The sequence below is a fragment of the Hibiscus syriacus genome, unplaced genomic scaffold (assembly GCF_006381635.1).
Source record: "Hibiscus syriacus cultivar Baekdansim isolate YM2019G1 unplaced genomic scaffold, ASM638163v2 tig00110328_pilon, whole genome shotgun sequence".
Lineage (NCBI taxonomy): Eukaryota > Viridiplantae > Streptophyta > Magnoliopsida > Malvales > Malvaceae > Hibiscus > Hibiscus syriacus.
Genome location: NW_024062685.1, coordinates 1751461 through 1772490, shown reverse-complemented (window position 1 = coordinate 1772490; position 21030 = coordinate 1751461). Strand labels below are relative to the sequence as shown.

The window sequence follows — 21030 nt, the reverse complement described above, 5'->3', positions numbered from 1 at the left end:
TTTTTTGTAATTCTGTTACATGAATGAATTTCGATGTCGAAATTCTTTTGAGGAGGGGAGAATTGTCACACCACAATATGAGGTTAGATTTTTATGAAGTTTGAAATAACAATTTTAAAAAAAAAATTATTAGGTTCACCAGAAATATTATGAAGATTTGGGGACCTAGAGTATAATTTGTCCTTATTTGATTATTATTAATTTAAGATGGTTCTAGAGAATGAGAAATTGATTTTTAGTGATTTGATCTTATTGAAATATTATTTTAGTTAAAATAAGGAGGGACGCAAATTTTGAGATATTTTAAAGAAAGTTAGGTTTAAAATGGATAATGAGGATAATGGAAACAAGCTCAACCGACACTTTCTATGGTTGAAGGCAAGTTGCCATTTCTTAAAAAATTTAACATGTTTCTAAGCCGATAGTAGACATGTGAGTCCATGGGATCCACACAATAATTTTGCTTGTCAGATACAAAAGAAAGGGTTTCATTCCAGCATTCTATAAATAACTTAGGTTCCGTTTAACTCTTATCCCACCATTTGGGTTTGACAAAACATCTTATCTAAGGTTCTCCACTTCCGTTAAGCTTCAATCCTTGGTTCTTTATCGTAATCACTTGGTAGTTTCATACCAAGTTTCCATTAAAATTTCATCGGGGGTTTGGATTACGTGGTGATTACAAGCGTGGACCGGGATGATTTGGCTGATCAAGGAAGTGGCATTTTGCGGAAAAGGTGAGAAGTTGAAAACTTTGAAGCCTAAAATGCTTATAGAAGCCTTGGTTCCTGATTTCCGGGGAGATGCCGGCTGTGTAGAGAAAGTTACAAAATCTGGGTTGGATGTCTTTCTCACAATATTGAGACTGTTGAAGACTTCAAAGGGATGTACGTGATCACCGAGCTAATTTTAAGCATCATTGGATGTTCTAATGATGGCCAAAGAGTATGCTCCTGCTGGAACACTTACCAGACTTCAATAATGTTAGGATGTGGAGAAACGCCTAATCAAGTTGTGAAAACAATGGAGAAGGTTCGAGCAGCAGGTGTTGATGTGATGACATTCGGTCAGTATATGAGACCATCAAAGCGCCACATGCCGTATTAGAATATACACCTGAAGCCTTTGAGATATAGAGCCCTTGGCATGGAAATGGGTTTGACAAACAAACGGGTTGAACTCAACCAGCTTATCTCATGGTTCATGAATTACGGTTTAACAAAAACGGCGGTAGCATGGGATCGTGGAGAGCGTAAGGGAAGGTGTGAAGAAATAACAAAAGGTGTCCATGTGATTTCGATCTTTCAAGGTGAGTTTGGGCATCTTCAATTTTGCTTTCTTTAGTTTAATAGGACATGAACATGATCACGTGGGTTGTTGGGGAATTGTAGATAACATGCAAAAAGAGATAAACCACAAGGTATGTCATCCAAGTTTGGTGAGATCTTTACCTATCTCTTAGTTCCAAGTGGTTAAATTATGACATAATAGTTTTTACAAGATCAATTTAGTCTATGATGTTAGTAATAAATATACTAGCTCTTCAAGTTTTTAGTTATGCAAATTGGGTTTCCAAATTATTATTTAGATTCTAATAATTATTTTTATGGTGAGGAAATTATCTGGATTGAGCATATATTTTATGGTCCGGTACGTGAGAGAAAATTAAAAGCTCGAAATCAATATAATGAGTTCAAATTCGAGAAAAATGAGGGTTCTGGCAGTGATTTGATTATACCTGAAAAGGCATATTTGGATTCTCTTCTACGTCTTGGGTCCGAATCCCGAAGTTCGTTTGCCAAATTCGCACCCGGTAAGTCATTTTCCATATTTTACCTTTGGATCAAGTTAGCTTATCAATTAAGTTCAGTCTTTGATGTAATTTGGTTGTTTGTATCCGAGGAATTATTGGAAGTTGACTTAAAGATTGAGGGTGTTCGAATTGAATGTAATGATCGATCAATATGGCACAGAAATCGAGGTAATACTTTACTAACTCTTTATGCTTTATGGATCATGTGAATATTGGTAAATGCATGATAAGATATTATTGGTCTCATATGGTAGTTAATTAATTACTACACTCGATTTGAATACGATAAAAATTCGGTAATGATTATGGTTCATATGTCTTTTATAAGAATTTAGTTGGATAAAGGATTTTTAAAGACATTGATCCGATAAAATTTTAGATGTGCATAAGAAATGCTTGTTTGTTTAGAAAAATTTGGATATCGGTTTTTAACCTCAAGGTTGTTTGTACAAGATACTAGAAGTTGTTAAGAGAATCATTTCAAGAGCATGAATGTTCAATAAAGAAATTAATCATAGGATCTATATATAATTATTTTTGTTAAGAGTTAATACGAAATTATCTGGTTAAGAAATTATGAAAATGCCCTTGAGAGGTAAAATAGTCCGAGTTTGACTTGAATGAGAAAGTACTTTGAGACTCGTACTAACTCGATTAAGTACGAATTTAATTGTTTGAGATCATATTTTTGTATGGAAAATTATTGATAATTCGTTACCAACATTTGAGAAGGCATTCAACCTGGAAATCACCGAATTGAGTAAGTACATGACGAATATTTTATAGATGTTGCTTATTTATCAGAATTGTTTAAAATGACTGAAGTAAATGATAAGTTTGGATTAAATAATAAGACTGGACGGAAGGAAATAATTGAAATACCCTAGATATGTAAAATGACCAAAATACCCTTAAAATGGAAATGAATCAAGAATATCACCAAGCCAGGAATGAATGGATATCCTCAAGCTTTGAACTGAATGGATATCCTCAAGCTTTGAACTGAATGGAAAAACATTGAACACCAAAATGACCAAAATGTCCTTATGGCCTAGACTAAGTAAATGTCTTGGGCTAATTAAGGAATTCAAATAAACCTAGGTGTTGTATTACCCTTAAAAGTAATGAAACACAATTTAAGTAAGTAGATCAACCCTAAAGCTATGTCAATACCTGAATGGCATAAATATCATTTGAATGCGTGTTAGTATTCACAAGTATAGATCGATGATAATTCTGGAAGTAATTAGCTCAGCTCAGCTCTAGAGCACATTCGATACTAAGAAGGGGATATTCGTGAGACAAATCAACCACGGATATCAGATTGACTAAATTGAACTAAAAGGTAGTACAATATGTATCTAAATTTCAGAAATGTCAGAATTACTCTAGAAAAACTCTGAAGTAATAGGGATAGATTTGATTGCTAAATGAACTAAGTAACCTAAACGACTGAGGATTAAATAAGTGATTGGATGACTCTGGAAACACTATTGAACTTACAAGATGAAATGTCTTTACGAGTCATGAACCATGAATCAAGTACGTCTATATTTCCTGATATCGTTGAAACGTGGAATAAAATAAAGACCGTTGGAAGATCTATTCATCGATGATTACGAAGATGATTTATGGACAAGAACTGTTAGTATTAAAGAGTGAATACTCTAGAAGGGCATTGAATGGACTTGTCGACATGCATTAGTCTGGGAGTTATGCAACTCCGGTTATTTGATAATATAATTGATCAATATAATGGGTGTATGTTATGAATCTGTGTTTTCTCCCTTATAAGCTCAAATCACTCCGGTCATATCTGATTCGCACAAGTAACTCAAATGCAAAGGATTCTGGATACCCCAGATTGGTTGAGTAATGGAATCACTCTCCATAAATCTGAATCTAAAATTCATTCAGTATAAAGGTCATAAACATTTTTCCTGATGCACAGAATCATAGTGAATTCTAAAGTATCAACATTAAATGGCTGATTATCAATTAGTAATTGATTCTCTTCGATAGGACTTTGTTCCTGGAATCTGATCAAATTGCATAGTTCATGTTATCCATACTGATAACTACAAAATGCCTCTGAAAAATATTTGGATTCTCTAGTGTGTTCCCACTTTATTAATAAATTGTTTTATTGTTTTAACATGAGGTACACTGAAATCTATGGTTACTGTTTTATGGATACACCAACTTAATGGTGATGGATTATGGAATTGTATCATGGTATAAATTGTATCTTGGAGATACTGATTTGTAAAGTACAGCTCTGATCAAGCTGTAAAAATTTTATGGACCTAATGTGACTCTTAGGTAGGCTCTGCGGCCCTGAGATCATTCTCAGGTAGGCCCTGCGGCCCTAAGATGTGTTCTTAGGTAGGCCCCATAGCCCCAAAACTTTCTTGGGTAGGCTCTCAGGCCCTAAGATGTTCCTTTAGGTTAACTCTTTATACTATGGTTTTAAACTACGAGTTTAAAAAGCTCCACTACAATATGATTTATGAGATTTACTGAACTATCATTTGATTAGTGGACCTATTATGATTTTATTGTATTGTTGGAACACACTAGACATCATATTAGATATTCTAAAAACATGATACTATGAATGCTTCCTATGAACTGAGATATTCATGGATTCTATTCGATGAACTACTAGTGGAACCTCAGATTATTCTAAAAATTTGTATACGTCTGATTCAATACGGAAATTATGGCTTTCCATTTATCAGCATGTCCTTTAGCATCATCAAGTAGTTCTGTATTACTGAGCTTTCCGAAGCTCACTCTATTACTCATAATTGCAGGTTAAAAGAATTGTACCAGTGCAATTATCGATATCAATAAGGGAGTTCTTCCGGCGTTGCTTATAGAGTATGGTACATGTGATTAGGGGGCATGTAATTGTATTTTGATTTTTATACGAGTATGAAAACATGTTTTATTTCTGAACAATGATAAATCAATTTGTTAGTTACATGTTTTAATAAAATTTTTAAATTTTTCGAGATTTTTACAGTGGGTCATTCCGGTGGCCCTAATGTGACACTTCAGATCAGATCGGGTTATCCGCATCGGTCTGAGGGGGTTACATTTAGTGGTATCAAAGTTATGGTTTGAGTCAAAAATTTTAAGTTAGATCGGCCGGTCGATTGTCTAAATATGTTTGATCAGTACATGCCCCTAGACTGCAATCGTACTTCTCTGAGTCGGAACTCCAAGGTTGAGTCTCTATCTGTAGTGAGCAAACCTATGTTTTCATCCGTTAGGACTCTATCGTTTAATAAAGGGAGACTAGTAACGTCTGTCTAAATTTTGTAAACTACTACACGAGCCATTTGAGAGTTACTCTTCTACGAAATTATGACCCGACTCTAGAAATGGAATTGAGATATGCTACTGCTCTATGAGACTATTCTGGTGACCAAGACTGTATTGATTCTTCAAGGAAATTTTCGTTCGGATTCTTTTATTGAAATGAGGAAAAGTTTTGATAAGAATATATACTCAACTGGTTAAGGATTAGTGGAGGATCCGTACTTCTGTGAAAGCTACTTGAAGATATGGAAGAATTGTTTGAATTTTCATTTTTTGTAATTCTGTTACATGAATGAATTTTGAGGTTGAAATTATTTTGAGGAGGGGAGAATTGTCACACCCTAATATGGGGTTAAATTTTTATGAAGTTTAAAATAACAGTTTTAAAAAAAAATATTAGGTTCACTGGAAATATTATGAAGATTTGGGGACCTTGAGTATAATTTGTCCTTACTTGATTATTATTAATTTTAGATGATTCTAGAGAATGGGAAATTGATTTTTAGTTGATTTAGATCTTACTGATATATTTTAGTTAAAATAAAGGAGAGCCGCAAATTATGAGATATTTTAAAGAAAAGTTAGGTTTTAAAATGGATAATGAGGATAATGGGAAACCAAGCTCAACCAACACTTTCTATGGTTGAAGGCAAGTTGCCATTTCTTAAAAAAAAAATCTAACATGTTTCTAAGCCGATAGTAGACATGTGAGTCCATGGGATCCACACAATAATTTTGCTTGTCAGATACAAAAAGAAAGGGTTTCGTTCCAGCATTCTATAAATAACTTAGTTTTTATCCGTTTAACTCTCTATCCACCACCATTTGGGTTTTGACAAAACATCTTATCTAAGGTTCTCCACTTCCATTAAAGCTTCAATCCTTGGTTCTTATCGTAATCACTTGGTAGTTTCATACCAAGTTTCCAATTAAAATTTCATCGTGGGGTTTGGATTACGTGGTGATTACAAGCGTGGACCGGGATGATTTGGCTGATCAGGAAGTGGGCATTTTGCGGGAAACGGTTGAGAAGTTGAAAACTTTGAAGCCTAAAATGCTGCTATAGAAGCCTGGTTCCTGATTCGGGGAGATGCCGGCTGTGTAGAGAAAGTTGCAAAATCTGGGTTGGATGTCTTTGCTCACAATATTGACTGTTGAAGAACTTCAAAGGGATGTACGTGATCACCGAGCTAATTTTAAGCATCATTGGATGTTCATGATGGCCAAAGAGTATGCTCCTGTTGGAACACGTACCAAGACTTCAATAATGTTAGGATGTGGAGAAACGCCTAATCAAGTTGTGAAACAATGGAGAAGGTTCGAGCAGCAGGTGTTGATGTGATGACATCGGTCAGTATATGAGACCATCAAAGCGCCACATGCCCGTATTAGAATACATTACACCTGAAGCCTTTGAAATATAGAGCCCTTGGCTGGAAAGGGTTTTGACAAACAAACGTGGTCGAACTCAACCAGCTTATCATTCTCTGGTTCATGAATTACGGGTTTAACAAAAACGGCGGTAGCATGGATCGTGGAGAGCGTAAGGGAAGGTGTTGAAGAAATAACAAAAGGTGACCATGTGATTTCGATTTTTCAATGTGAGTTTGGGCATCTTCAATTGCTTCTTTAGTTTAATAGGACATGAACATGATCACGTGGGTTTGTTGGGAATTGTAGATAACATGCAAAAAGGGAAAACAAGGTATTGTCATCCAAGTTGGTGAGATCTTTACCTTGTCTCTTAGTTTCCAAGTGGTTAAAATTATGACATAATAGTTTTACAAGATCAATTTAGTCCATGATGTTAGTAATAAATATTACTAGCTCTTCAAGTTTTTAGTTATGCAAATTGGGTTTCCAAATTATATTTAGATTCTAATAAGTTTTTTTATGGTGAGGAAATTATCTGGAATCGAGTTCATATTTTGATGGTCCGGTACGTGAGAGAAAAATTAAAAGCTCGAATCAATATATTGAGTTCAAATTCGAGAAAAATGAGGTTATGGCAGCGTATTTGATTATACCTGAAAAAGGCATATTTTGGATTCTCTTCGACGTCCTGGGTCCGAATCCGAAGTTCGTTTTGCCAAATTCGCACTCGGTAAGTCATTTTCCATATTTTACCTTTGGATTCAAGTTAGCTTCTCAATTAAGTTTAGTATTTGATGTAAATTTGGTTGCTTTGGTATCCGAGGAATTATTGGAAGTTGACTAAAGATCGAGGGTGTTCGATTGAATGTAAAATGATCGATCAATATGGCACAGAAATTGAGGTAATACTTTACTACCTCTTTATGCTTTATGGATCATGTGAATATTGGTAAATGCATGAATAAGATATTATTGGTCTCATATGTGTAGTTAATTAATTACTACACTCGATTTGAATACGATAAAAATTCGGTAAATGATTATGGTTCAGATGTCTGTTATAAGAATTTGATGGATTGTTAGAATTAAAATTTGAATTTCTATGAAGTGATAAAGGAATCAGCTTGGATCTGTAACATATAATTTATTTCATCAAAGGTACTTGGATGAGAAATTAGAGAATACTCCGTAGGGTAAAATTCGGAAATACCCTTATATTTAAAAAGACAAGATTTGACCATAGAAGTTGGATAAAGGATTTTTAAAGACATTGATCCGATAAAATTTAGATGTGCATAAGAAATGCTAGTTTGTTTAGAAATTTGGATATCTGGTTTTTAACCCCAAGGTGGTTTGTACAAGATACTAGAAGTTGTTAAGAGAATCATTTCAAGAGCAGTGAATGTTCAATAAAGAAATTAATCATAGGATCTCTATATTATAATTATTTTTGTTAAGAGTTAATACTGAAATTATATGGTTAAGAAATTACGAAAATGCCCTTGAGAGGTAAAATAGTCCGAGTTGACCTTGAATGAGAAAGTACTTTGAGGACTCGTACTTAACTTGATTAAGTACGAATTTAATTGTTGAGATCATATTTTTGTATGGAAAATTATTGATAATTCGTTACCAACATTTGAGAAGGCATTCAACCTGGAAATCACCGAATCGAGTAAGTACTTGACGAATATATTTATAGATACTGCTTATTTGTCAGAATTGTTTGAAATGACTGAAGTAAATGATAAGTTTGGATTAAATAATAAGACTGGACGGAAGAAAATGATTGAAATACCCTAGATATGTAAAATGACCAAAATACCCTTGTAATGGAAATGAATCAAGAATATCACCAAGCCAGGAATGAATGGATATCCTCAAGCTTTGAACTGAATGGATATCCTCAAGCTTTGAAATGAATGGAAAAACATTGAACACAAAAATGACCAAAATGTCATTATGGCCTAGTCTAAGTAAATGTCTTGGGCTAATTAAGGAATTCAAATAAACATAGGTATTGTATTACCCTTAAAAGTAATGAAATAAAATTTAAGTAAGTAGATCAACCCTAAAGCTATATCAATACCTGAATGGAATAAATATCATTTGAATGCGTGTTAGTATTCACAAGTATGGATCTATGATAATTCTGGAAGTAATTAGCTCACCTCAGCTCTAGAGCGCATTCGATGCTAAGAAGGGGATATTCGTGAGACAAATCAACCACGAATATCAGATTTACAAAATTGAACTAAAAGGTAGTACAATATATATCTAAATTTCAGAAACGTCTGAATTACTCTAGAAAAACTCTGAAGCAATAGGGATAGATTTGATTGCTAAATAAACTAAGTAACCTCAACGACTGGGGATTAAATATGTGATTGGATGACTCTGGAAACACTATTGAACTTACAAGATGAAATGTCTTTACGAGTCATGAACCATGAATCAAGTACGTTTGTATCTCCTGATATCGTTGAAACGTGGAATAAAATAAAGACCGTTGGAAGATCTATTCATCGATGATTGCGAAGATGATTTATGGACAAGAATTGTTAGTATTAAAGAGTGAATACTCTAGAAGGGCATTGATTGGACTTGTCGACATGCATTAGTCTGGGAGTTATGCGACTCCAATTATTTGATAATCTAATTGATCAATATAATGGGTATATGTTCTGAATCTGTGTTTTCTCCCTTACCAGCTCAAATCACTCCGGTCATATTTGATTCGCACAAGTAACTCAGATGCAAAGGATTCTGGATACCCCAGATTGGTTGAGTAATGGAATCACTCTCCATAAATCTGAATCTAAAATTCATTCGGTATAAAGGTTCATGAACATTTTCCTGATGCACATGAATCATAATGGAATTCTAAAGTATCAACATTAAATGGCTGATTAGATCAATTAGTAATTGATTCTCTTCGATAGGACTTTGTTCCTAGAATCTGATCAAATTGCACTAGTTCATGTTATTCATACTGATAACTACAAAATGCCTATGAAAAATATTTGGATTCTCTAGTGTATTCCCACTTTATTAATAAATTGTTTTATTGTTTTAACATGAGGTACACTGAAATCTATGGTTACTGTTTTATGGATACACCAACTTAATGGTGATGGATTATGGAATTGTATCATCATGGTATAAATTGTATCTTGGAGATACTGTTTTGTAAAGTACAGCTTTGATCAAGCTGTAAAATTTTTATGGACCTAATGTGACTCTTAGGTAGGCTCTGCGGCCCTGAGATCATTCTCGGGTAGGCCCTGCGGCCCTAAGATGTGTTCTTAGGTATGCCCCATAGCCCCGAAACTTTCTTGGATAGGCTCTCAGGCCCTAGGATGTTCTTTTAGGTTAAACTCTTTATACGATGGTTTTAAACTACGAGTTTAAAAAGCTCCACTACAATATGATTTATGAGATTTACTGAACTATCATTTGATTAGTGTACCTATTATGATTTTATTGTATTGTTGGAACACACTAGACATCCTATTCGATATCCTAAAAACGTGATACTATGATTGCTTCCTATGAACTGAGATATTCATGGATTCTATTCGATGAACTACCAGTGGAACATCAGATTATTCTGAAAATTTGTATACGTCTGATTCAATACGGAAATTATGGCTTTCCATTTATCTGCATGTCCTTTAGCATCATCAGGTAGTTCTGTATTACTGAGCTTTCCGAAGCTCACTCTATTACTCATCATTGCAGGTTAAAAGAATTGTACCAGTGCAGTTATCGATATCAATAAGGGAGTTCTTCCGGCGTTGCTTACAGAGTATGGTACATGTGATTAGGGGGCATGTAATTGTATTTTGTTTTATATACGAGTATGAAAACATGTTTTATTTCTGAACAATGATAAATCAATTTGTTAGTTACATGTTTTAATAAAAGTTTTAAATTTTCTGAGATTTTTACAGTGGGTCGCTCCAATGGCCCTAATATGACACTAGAGATCGGATCGGGTTATACGCATCGGTCTGAGGGGGTTACATGTTATGTCACATACATATGTGTTATGTGAAGCATGTTGATATATTAGATTGGGAATTTTATGTTATGTATTAGAACTTCAAAATTGTATAAATATTTATTATATTTGAATATGTTTATCATGATGTAAAGGGATTGATATGGGAAGTTAAGTGCATTCACTCGAAGGGGTGAATGTCACTTCGGATTCAGTGACCCTTACCTTATGGCAGACCCACTTCGGAAGGTGTTTTTATAGTTAGAGTGGTTTTAAGGAACTTACTCTTCAGATGGTGTATAAGGCATATGGGTGCATTTACATTTGTATTTCATTTGGACCACGAATATTATAACTCAAACTGTGAATATGTTTGCATTTCGAACTTGTTTGTCAGATTGCACTTTAGAGACACACTAAGCTTAATAGCTTACACACCCCCATAGTTTTTATTTCAAATACTCAGATTTAGATGATATTGTACTTGGAGAATCACATTCTTTATTCAGACAAAACTATTATTTTCAGTATGTTTTTCGACTTTTCTTCCATCATATTTTTGTTTATATTTTGGAATTGATATACAATGGGACTTTGGACATTATTGTTATTATTGAAACTGTTTATGGATGCACTTCAAGTTATTTATTATTTAAATTGAATTTTTCTCAAACATTTGTTCTTAATAAAAAAAATTATGAAGTTTGAATTTGAGAATTGTTTCTTTAATTATAATGTAATTTTTTTTTAAGTTTTGAATTGAACATAATTTATTCGAGAGAATAATTTAATTGGCGGCTCTAGATTCGACCTAATTTTTTTAGGTCGGGTTTGGGTGGTTACAAGTGGCGTGTTAACTCACAACCGGAGATTAACATGTTTTGAATTGATGTTAGGCCGAATCCTTAGCGTATCCAAACTTGAACATTACATTGAAAAGTAAAAGAAACAAAATGAACATAACGATAGAAAAAGGAAGAAATCAGTATGTAAAAGTGAAATAGGCAGCAAGCATGGAAGCAAGAGGAACAGAAATATTATCATCAATTAAGTTGGAAATCGGAAGAGATTCAACCACAGTTGCCACTAGAGAAACCAAAGCAACCCTATGAATTGCACATCCCCAATCCAATTCGAAGTATCCAAGAGCCGAGTAAAAGCACACCATCCTACATTCATTCACCAACACATCAGGAAAAAAAATCAAGAATATAAAGACTAATAAATGTATGTAACTCACCCGGTAGAAATGAAGAATCCGGCAACAAACATGGAAATGCTGCCAACCCAAGTCTTCATTTCATTATAAGGAAGCTTGGATGACCCAAATTTTCTTCCCATTATATCTGCAACACCTGTGAGATGCACACCTACCTATATTATATGCTTATACAAGATCAAATAATTCATATCATAACAAATTTCGATCGTTTATATCATGTTTTTATTTATATTTTTAATTGTTTTTCATGTAAGAGGGAAATTGTATACCATCTCCGCCGCACATCATTCCCAAGGAGATGACACCGACCGGAGATTCACGCCAAAACAACAGAGTACACATCATCAAGCTCACCACATAATATAATGGCCCTCTAAGCAACTCCCTGCATTTAAAAAAAAATCCAAAAAGCATTAACCCATTATATATTATATTAATCTGATCAATTATTATAAACAAAATTATTTGATATGTTACTCAAAAAATTAATATGAACACGAAACGGGTATATAATTTCTTTTAAAATAACACGTTAAAATCCATATATATATATATATAACAAATTGTTATTTTATATAAAATACTAAAACTCTTTAAGCATAGAGATACAAATATGGCATAAGTATCATAAAATAACACATAAATATATGTATGTATTAGTGATACGCTTGTGTTTTTAAGAAGAAGAAAATGTCTGAACTATTTAGACTAATGAATTTTAAAATCGAGTAAATCATAAGGACCAAAACTACAATTTCACCAAAATAAGCAGACATAATTAATTTTTTTATATTAACTAAGGTGATTACAAAAAAGTATATATTCTAAATACTAATTTTATTTATCTATTTATTTTAAAAAATGTATTAAAGTTTTTGATAAAATGGAAAATATATTTTAAAGAAGGGAAAAAGGAAACCTGTTGAATGAGTTCTTTTCGGTGTTGTCGCATAGATGGGGTGAAATGAAATAATAATTTAGTAAATGATGACCAAATCTTTATCTACTTATTTTATTTAGTAATTGTTATTAAATTAAATCACGAACCAAACATCCTCGTAGTAAATAAATTATTGTTATTCCTTAATATTTTGGATTTAAGCACTATTAATATTAGAAATATAAATATTCATGGTTAATGGTAAAGTCTTTACTATTAACATTCGTACAGAGATCCAAGAAGAGAGTAGACTGTTCATTGATGGTACCATAGCTGGTGGTCGAGTATGGCAAGCTGAAGGAGAAGAGCAGGTGATAGTTACAAGGTCCCGGTCGGACTGTAATGATGATGGTGGTTCGGTTGCAGACAAGAATGTTGCCTCGTTGGGCCAGAGAAGTGCTTATGGGTTGTTGGGAAATAGATAGGATCACCATACCTCCAAAGTGGTGGATACGGATGGTGGAGCAGAGGGTTTATATGAAGTTCCTGTGTTATCCAATAATGGGCTGCAGATCCAGAATGCAGACGATAGTTTTGGGCTGCTGGAACTGAACAGAGGAGCAATCCAATCTTGACTGTATCAATCTTTATCTAACAACTATAGACTGATGGATGTGCAAATTGAAGAAGTTTCTTCGTTGCAGCTGTTGGGCAAGGATTCTAGGGTTGATGATCATATCGTTAATTTCGGGGAAACTACAAATAATTCCCCTGTTATTCCTATTTCAGTTTTGGCGAAGATGGGTCTGTGTGCTTCATTGAGAGGTAATTCAGTTAAGGGGAAAATTTCAATGCTCAAAAAAGCATCGAAAAGAAAGAACAAGTCTGCTAGAGGCCGCAGGTTGAATGTCAATTTAACACGTCCTCCAAATCCCAGTGACTATCTTGTTGAGGGAAGTCAAGGAAGACGTTTGGATTCAAGGAACGAAGCAGAAGCATCTTTAATAGTGGGTGAGGCGTTAGGAATGCATTTTTTAGTCTCAAGAGAGAGGGTGCTTGATAGATTGGAATCTGTGGAGACGTCGGGTAATCTCTGAGAAAGTCTCTTGTCTGTGCCTTGTTCTAAGTTGAGGGTTTTGTTTTTTAATGGAATACGACCTATTTGTATTAACTTGGAATGTGAGAGGTATAGGGAGGAATGAAAAGATTAGGGATATTAGTCGGGTAGTGGAATCTAAAAAACCGAATGTAGTATTGTTTCAAGAATTTAAAGCCAATTCAATTTCTGCTTATGTTGAGAGAAGGTTAAAAGGTAGTCTTAATATGGAAATGATTATCTCGCCTGCAGAAGGTGCGTCAGGTGGGTTGATCTCTTTGTGGGATAGTAGTTTATTTCGTGCTTCTTGTCATATAAATCTTAGAAGAATTGTAGCATTGAAAGGTATGTTGGTTCGACAGAACATGGAAATAGGCATCATTAATTTCTATGGCCCGAATGCGCATGGTGATAGATCGATGTTTTTTGATCAGTTGAATGAAGTTATTGATAATTGGAAGTTGCCGATTATAGTGGGAGGTGATTTTAATTCTGTGAGATCGGATTTGGAAAGAACAGGTGGGCATGATATATCGAACTCCATATCTATTTTTAAAAATTTATATCTATGTGGGATTTGATTGAGGTTCCAATTTATGGGAGTGTTTTCACTTGGTTTAGGGGAGGTTTGAATATGGCAGCAAGTAGACTAGACAGATTTCTTATATCGACTGAAATAGCTTGCCTATTTCCAAATCTGATTCAGTGGACCCTTCCTAGAAGTCTGTCCGATCATAATCCTGTTGTGTTGAGAAATAAGAAGTTTAAAAGGTTTGCAGGCCCTTTAAATGGTTTAATCATTGGGTGGATGATCATACTTTATTCGACAAAATTTTAGGTATCTGTGAAGCTAACATTGGTAAAGGTGTGCAGTTTGTGTTGTCGTCAGCTAAGAAAGTGACTAAGGAATGGGATAGTGCTATCCGTGCAAATAACAGTGATTCGTCTTTGGAGATTGCGAAGGAAATTATTTCTCTAGAGAACTTGTGCTTGTCGAATCCGAGCAGTTGTACAATTCAATCCGAGATCACGTCATTGAAAGTAAGGCTTTGGACAGTTTTAAGAAAGGAAGAAAGAGAATGGTTGCAAAAATCAAGGCTTAAGTGGTTCAAGGAGGGGAATAAAAATACCAGATTTTTTTCATTTGGTGGCAACTCAAAGAGGTCGTAGGAATTTCATTTCGTCTTTGAAACTGTAGAATTCTATTTACAAAAAATAGTCTGATATCCAAAACGCTTTCGTTTCATACTTTAGAGATAGCTATAATGAGGTTAGAACTCTACCGGTGAAGAAGTTCGATGTTCAATTCAAAAGAATCACTGCATCCTCTAGAAGATTCATCGATTGTCCTTTCTTGAAAGAAGAGGTTTGGCTCACTATTAAAGCGTCAGATGGATCAAGAGCTCCGGGCCCGGATGGATTTAACCTGGATTTTTTCAAGAAATTCTAGTTATCCATAAAAGTTCATGTTATGCATTTTATGGATGAGTTTTATCGGGGGAACGTTGAAGACTTTTCCTTCAACAAGTCTTTTATTGCTCTCATCTTAAAAAATCCGAAGCTGTTGTTCCGGAGGATTACATGCATATTTCGTTGATAGGAAGTTTATATAAGATTGTGGCTCGTGTTTTGGCGAGAAGGATGGCTAGTGTTATGGGAGAAGTTATTGGGGATACACAATTTGCTTTTATGGATGGGAAACAAATTACAGATTGTTCCTTGATTGCAAATGAAGTTGTGGATGAGCTGAGGAAAAGTAAGAAAGAAATTGTTTTGTTTAAGGCGGATTTCAGCAAAGCTTATGATACAGTTGACTGGAACTTTTTGAGTCTAATATTTAAAAAAATGGGCTTCGGCAGAAGATGAAGGATGTGGGTTAATATTTTTATTTCAACGCCCTCGATTGCTGTCCTAGTTAACGGATGCCCTTCTAAGAGTTTCTCAATCAAGAGGGGTCTCAGGCAAGGGTGTCCGTTGTCTTCGTTTCTGTTTAATGTAGTTAGTGAGGCTTATAGTGGGCTACTTAAGAAATCGATGGCTTATGGTTTGTGTCGAGGGGTTAGAATTGGGTCTGGAGTAGAAGTATCTCACATTCAATTTGTTGATGATCTCATTTTCTTTTCTGAAGTGAATGCTGAAAATATTAAAAATTTGTGGCGTGTGTCCAAAATCTTTGAGGTTGCGGCTGGGCTAAAGCTAAATATGAAGAAGACAAATCTTTATGGGATTAACGTGGAAGATAGTAAGGTTACTGAATGGGATGATTCGATTGTGTGTGGCTGGGCAAGTTTACCTACCACGTATTTGGGTCTTCCTCTGGGGTACAACAAGAACTCCAAGTTGATGTGGCAACTTATCGTTGACAAAGTAAGAAATCGTCTTCAAAGTTGGAAAGGTAAATTGCTTTCTTTTGGGGGTAGAATTACTCTAATTAAATATGTTTTGATCAACTTGTCGATTTACTTCATGTCCTTATTTTCTATCCCAAAAAGTGTAGTCGAGATGATTAATTCAATTGTAGCGAGATTTCTGTGGAATATTAAGTCTGTTAGAGGGATTCATTAGATTAAGTGGACTAATGTATGTGGTCCGAAATCTCATGGGAGTTTGGGTATTTTCGACGTCAAGACTAGAAATAGAGCGTTCCTGAATAAATGGATTTGGCGTTTTTCAGAGGACAGTGAGTGTTTGTGGAAAAATATTATTGTTGCGAGGAATAATTATGTCCCAAAATCGATTCTGCCTAGAGCTACTACTTATCGGAAATCTTCTTGGTTGTAGCGAGACATTATTAATCCGGCAGTTTTGTATGGTGATGGTTTCGTTTCTGAAATAAGATGTGTTATGGGCGATGGGTCCAGAATTGAGTTCTGGTCCGATTTTTGGACTGATTTTCGTTCTTTAAAAAATGCCTTTCCGAGAATTTATGGGATTGCTGTTAAAAAATTTGGTTGTATTGTAGAATTCGGGTATTGGGTTGGTAATGTCTGGGAGTGGAATATATTTCTCAGAAGAGTTTTATTTGTTTGGGAATTGGATGTTTGGAGGGATTTCATGTTCGTACTCGAAAGAGCTGTTGGTTCAGGTCCAGGATCAGATAGATTAAAGTGGTTAGGCTCTGCTGATGGTAATTATAATACGAATGATTATTGCTCCAAAATGGATTCAGTTGGTAAGGAGGAAGATCCTAGTTGGAATCGAGTATGGTGCAAGTATGTTCCGCTTAAAATTTCTGCTTTGAAAGCTAAGCATCAAAGACTACCAGTAGTTACTGAATTGGTTAAGCGAGGCATTGATTGTAACGCTAATCAGCTTTGCATTTTTTTGCAAATGCTTTATAGAAGATCAAAATCATTTGTTGCTTCATTGTGATGTTTCGTGGCTTGTATGGCAACGATGGTGTGAGGTATGGGAAGTCAATATTGTTTTTCCTAGTAACGTTAATGAGCTAATTCAAATCTAGTTTTCTCAGAAAATTAGAAGGAAAAATCTGTTACTTATGGCATATCGATTTCTTTGGGTTGATTTGGACTATATGGCTTAGTAGAAATAAATCTAGATTCGAGGACAGTTTTCACAGTAGATCAGATATTTAATATAGCATTATTGTAAATTGGTGTTTGGATGCATTACTTGTGTCCAGAGAAGGTTCCTTGTATACAGGATTTTGCTCGATGTTCGAGTGCTTTTCTTTTGATTTGATGCTTTCGTTGGTTGCTGTCTCTGTGTTAATTTCCTTGCTTTAGGTAGCACGTTGTTCTGTAGATTTTCATCGTCTGGTTTTGCTGCTGAATTTCAGCCCTTGTAATATTGTGAGATTCAGTGTAGTTTCATTGTTAGGAGGCTGTTTTCTTTGTGCTCGGCCAGATTTGTTATGATGGTCGGATTGAGGAATTTTTTCGATTTTTGTAAGTTTAGTTTATATTTTTTTGATTTTAACCATCTCAAGACATACTTTTTTTCTTTCAAAAAAGTTTAGGGAGATTTTTTAATGAGGTTCTTGAAATGGTATATTTTGTACACTTATTTATACAAAGTACAACTCTTTCAAAAAAAAATATAAATATTCAACCCAAATAATTGAGATTTATCTTTTAACATATGGATTACTAAAATAATGAATTAAAAATTTTACTTGGGATCTCCTTCTCGAGTCACAGATTTGACCATGCTTTGATCATCAGACAAAGAGAGGACATGAATTACAAGCCTTAAGCAATTCACAAGTGGGACCAGAGATGCAAAGTAACGAGCTTCAATGGTGTTGCTATTTTTCAAAATAAATGAGGATCAGCTACAATATTAATTAATTTAATTAACAGAATATATATTTTTTCAAATAAATAAATATTTCCAGCATAAAAATATTAAAAATTACCTGAATATTGGCCACGAAATGGCAAAAAGTAATCCAGATAATATATGCACCAATTTTCTACTTAAACTCTGTTAAAAATTAATTAACCCCCGAAAATACGAAAAAATGAATTAAAGTTTTTGATAAAGTGGAAAATATATTTTAAAGAAGGGAAAAAGGAAACCTGTTGAATGAGTTCTTTTCGGTTGAGCGTATCGAAGGTGAAGGCGAGAGCATAAGCGCCAGCGAAGAAAGTGGCGGAAGCAACGGTGTATCGGAAGATAGAGGCGGTTACAGCAGTGGCTGAGAGTGCGGTGGCGCGATGGGGCACGCGATAGAGAATATGGAAACGGGACTTGTTGGGGGTGTAAGGAGAGAGAAAGAGAGAACGGGGAGGATGAAGAGGAATAGGATGAGAAAATGCAGCGGAGTATACATGGCGGCTTATGATTGGATGAGTGAAGGATAAAGAAAGACTCATCGTAACAGAGGAGAGGAGAAATAAAAAGAAGAAATGGGACACTAGTCTTGATATTTCCTTAAGATCTTCTCTTTTTTTTCCTTTTATGTGTGTATATATGTGTGACCGTACAAAACAATATTTATGGATCACAGTGGAACCAATGAATGAAAAGCGAGTACAATGTACGATTTATATTGTCAGAACCCAACTAGGACTGACAACTGTAAAAGCTGAATTTGGCAATGCTTTTGCCTTGTAAAATGAAACAATGTGAAACCAAATGCTACTGCAACGCTTTAACAAAACCTTTTCACTTCCCCATTGGGCTTTTCTATATTAAAATGATGAAATGGAATTTGGCACTGAAATTGCCAATTTAGAATTATTAAGAGAGCTCTAGTAAGTTTAAAGGTTCAATTACCAAACTATGCTTTAAAAAATATTTCAGTGCTTGAAGATTTTTTTTTTCAAAATAAGTGTAATATTTTTTAGTTATACTTTTAGTTGTCTATATTTTTTTATTTTTTAATAATAAAAATAGTATTTTTAAATAAAAAATAAAAATATTTATAAAAGACCCAATTTTTAATGGAATTATAAAAAACCCTAAAAACTAAAATCTTTCATTTTAACCCCATTACCAACCATCACCAGCAATCTTCGGCCACCATCGTCATCGTCGAATGGTCACCCACCCATCGCACCCACACATTGATAAATCGTTGTTCTTACCGTCACCTATAATCCCGAAAATCTAAATCCCTGATTCTCAATTTCAATTTCTCAACCCAAACGGTCACCGGCCATCATGGTCATCATCGAATTGTTGGGTTTTGATCGGAATTGTACAGTGGTTCAAATGGTGGTGGCGGTGTGGATTTTGAACGTCGGAATCGACGAAGAACGACTATTATATCCTACGAACCTGTGAACGCTTCTCCACAACAAACGATATCATATTACGATGAAAAGTCAATGGGGGTTTGATCGAGGGTTGACGCCGGTGCTGATAACAGTGGCAGTGGCAGTCACCTCTGGCCAGTTGGCGGCTATGGAGGGGGAGTGTGAAGGTAGCACAGGGGCTGCTGTTGTTTTCTTTTTTTTTTTACAAAAATGTTATTATTTTTAAAAAATTTAAATAAATTCTCAAAATTACCAGAATGTGACATGTTTCACTTAACGAAGATTTTTAACAGTGGATAACGTCCATAGACCTAAAAATATAATGTTTAAAACATTAGACATCTATTTTTAACGAAAAATTCTTTAAACACTAAAACGTTTTTCAATACATAATTTGAACACTTTATTTTTGTATTAAGTCAAGTTTTAATGTAAAAGTTAAAGGACGCCATCAAATATATAGTAAATAAAATTTGATATGATATTAAAAATATTTATTTATATTGAATTATTTTACTTTAAATTTGATTTTTATTCTCTCTATGAATTCAATTTAACATTATTTAAAACCTATATTTTTTTAAAAAAATAAACCTTATAAAATTAAATGAGAACAAAATTCAAGTCTGAATAAATTTTTCATTCCTATTCCAAACTTGAGAAAGGTAAACTATAATTTTAAGTTATGTACCTGAACCCCAATTACTAGTAATAATAAAAAAAACAATTTTAAAATTTAACTAAGATATTAATATAAGAAAATTTTAATATGTTTCAAACTTTTAATATTGTCGCGGCCATCTTTCGGGTAAGCCCGGATTGGGCTTCAACTTAAATAGAACATGTTAGAGTCGCCACCAATCATTTTAAAAAAGATTTAGGCTGATCGGACACCATCTTATCTGATCTGTATTTTACCAGAAATGTGTCGGGTTCGGGAGTCAGTTACAATCAAAGAAGGATTAGCACCCTTGTATTGCCCTTTAGACACCGATTAATTTGTCGGTTGTCTTAATTGCGAAACATTTAAATTTAAATTAAAATTAAAAAAAACTCGATTCAAATTACTTACCTTTGATTGGTTGGAATTCCTCTAAAAATGGTCAAAAAGAATGTTAGATAACAAATAACAAATAAATATTAAATAAATCAAAGGGAAAATGGAAAAATCAAATATATCAAATAAATCAAAAGAAAAAAATAAAAATATATCAAAAGAAAAAAAAATTAAATAAATATGAAAACAAAAATAAATAAAAAATATTAATTTAACAATAAAAAAATAGATGAATAAAGATAAGTGAAATTAAGCAAAAAATAATAAAAAACATAAACAAATAAAAAACAAATAAAAAACAAAATAAAATAATAATAAAGGGGTTAAATTTTGAAATAAAAAATAAAAAAAGAAATTAATTTACATTAGTGACCAAAATAAAACATGAATAAAATAATATGGCCAAATCATAAGTAATAATATTTAATGAGGACCGAATCTGTAAATAAACTAAAGTGACTAAAATAAAACCTATGCGAAATAAAGAGGATTGAACATAAAATAACCCATATTATTTCATGACTAAAATAAACAT

The 21030-nt window shown here is 33.9% G+C and overlaps 1 protein-coding gene and 1 pseudogene across 1 annotated transcript; one reads left to right on the top strand and one right to left on the bottom strand.

Annotated features, from left to right (window-relative positions):
- The first annotated feature begins 654 nt into the window (after window positions 1–654).
- LOC120118832 lies at window positions 655–6564 on the top strand (annotated as a pseudogene).
- A 4885-nt stretch (window positions 6565–11449) lies between these two features.
- LOC120118265 (phytol kinase 1, chloroplastic-like) lies at window positions 11450–18568 on the bottom strand. The gene is made up of 6 exons (XM_039138353.1): window positions 18257–18568; window positions 18094–18161; window positions 17851–17982; window positions 12009–12124; window positions 11758–11872; window positions 11450–11686 (listed from the first exon to the last, which is right to left on the bottom strand). Exons 1-6 carry the CDS (start codon window positions 18551–18553, stop codon window positions 11500–11502), a joined length of 915 nt encoding a protein of 304 aa, XP_038994284.1. The 5' UTR covers window positions 18554–18568; the 3' UTR covers window positions 11450–11499.
- Between the last annotated feature and the right edge of the window lie 2462 nt (window positions 18569–21030).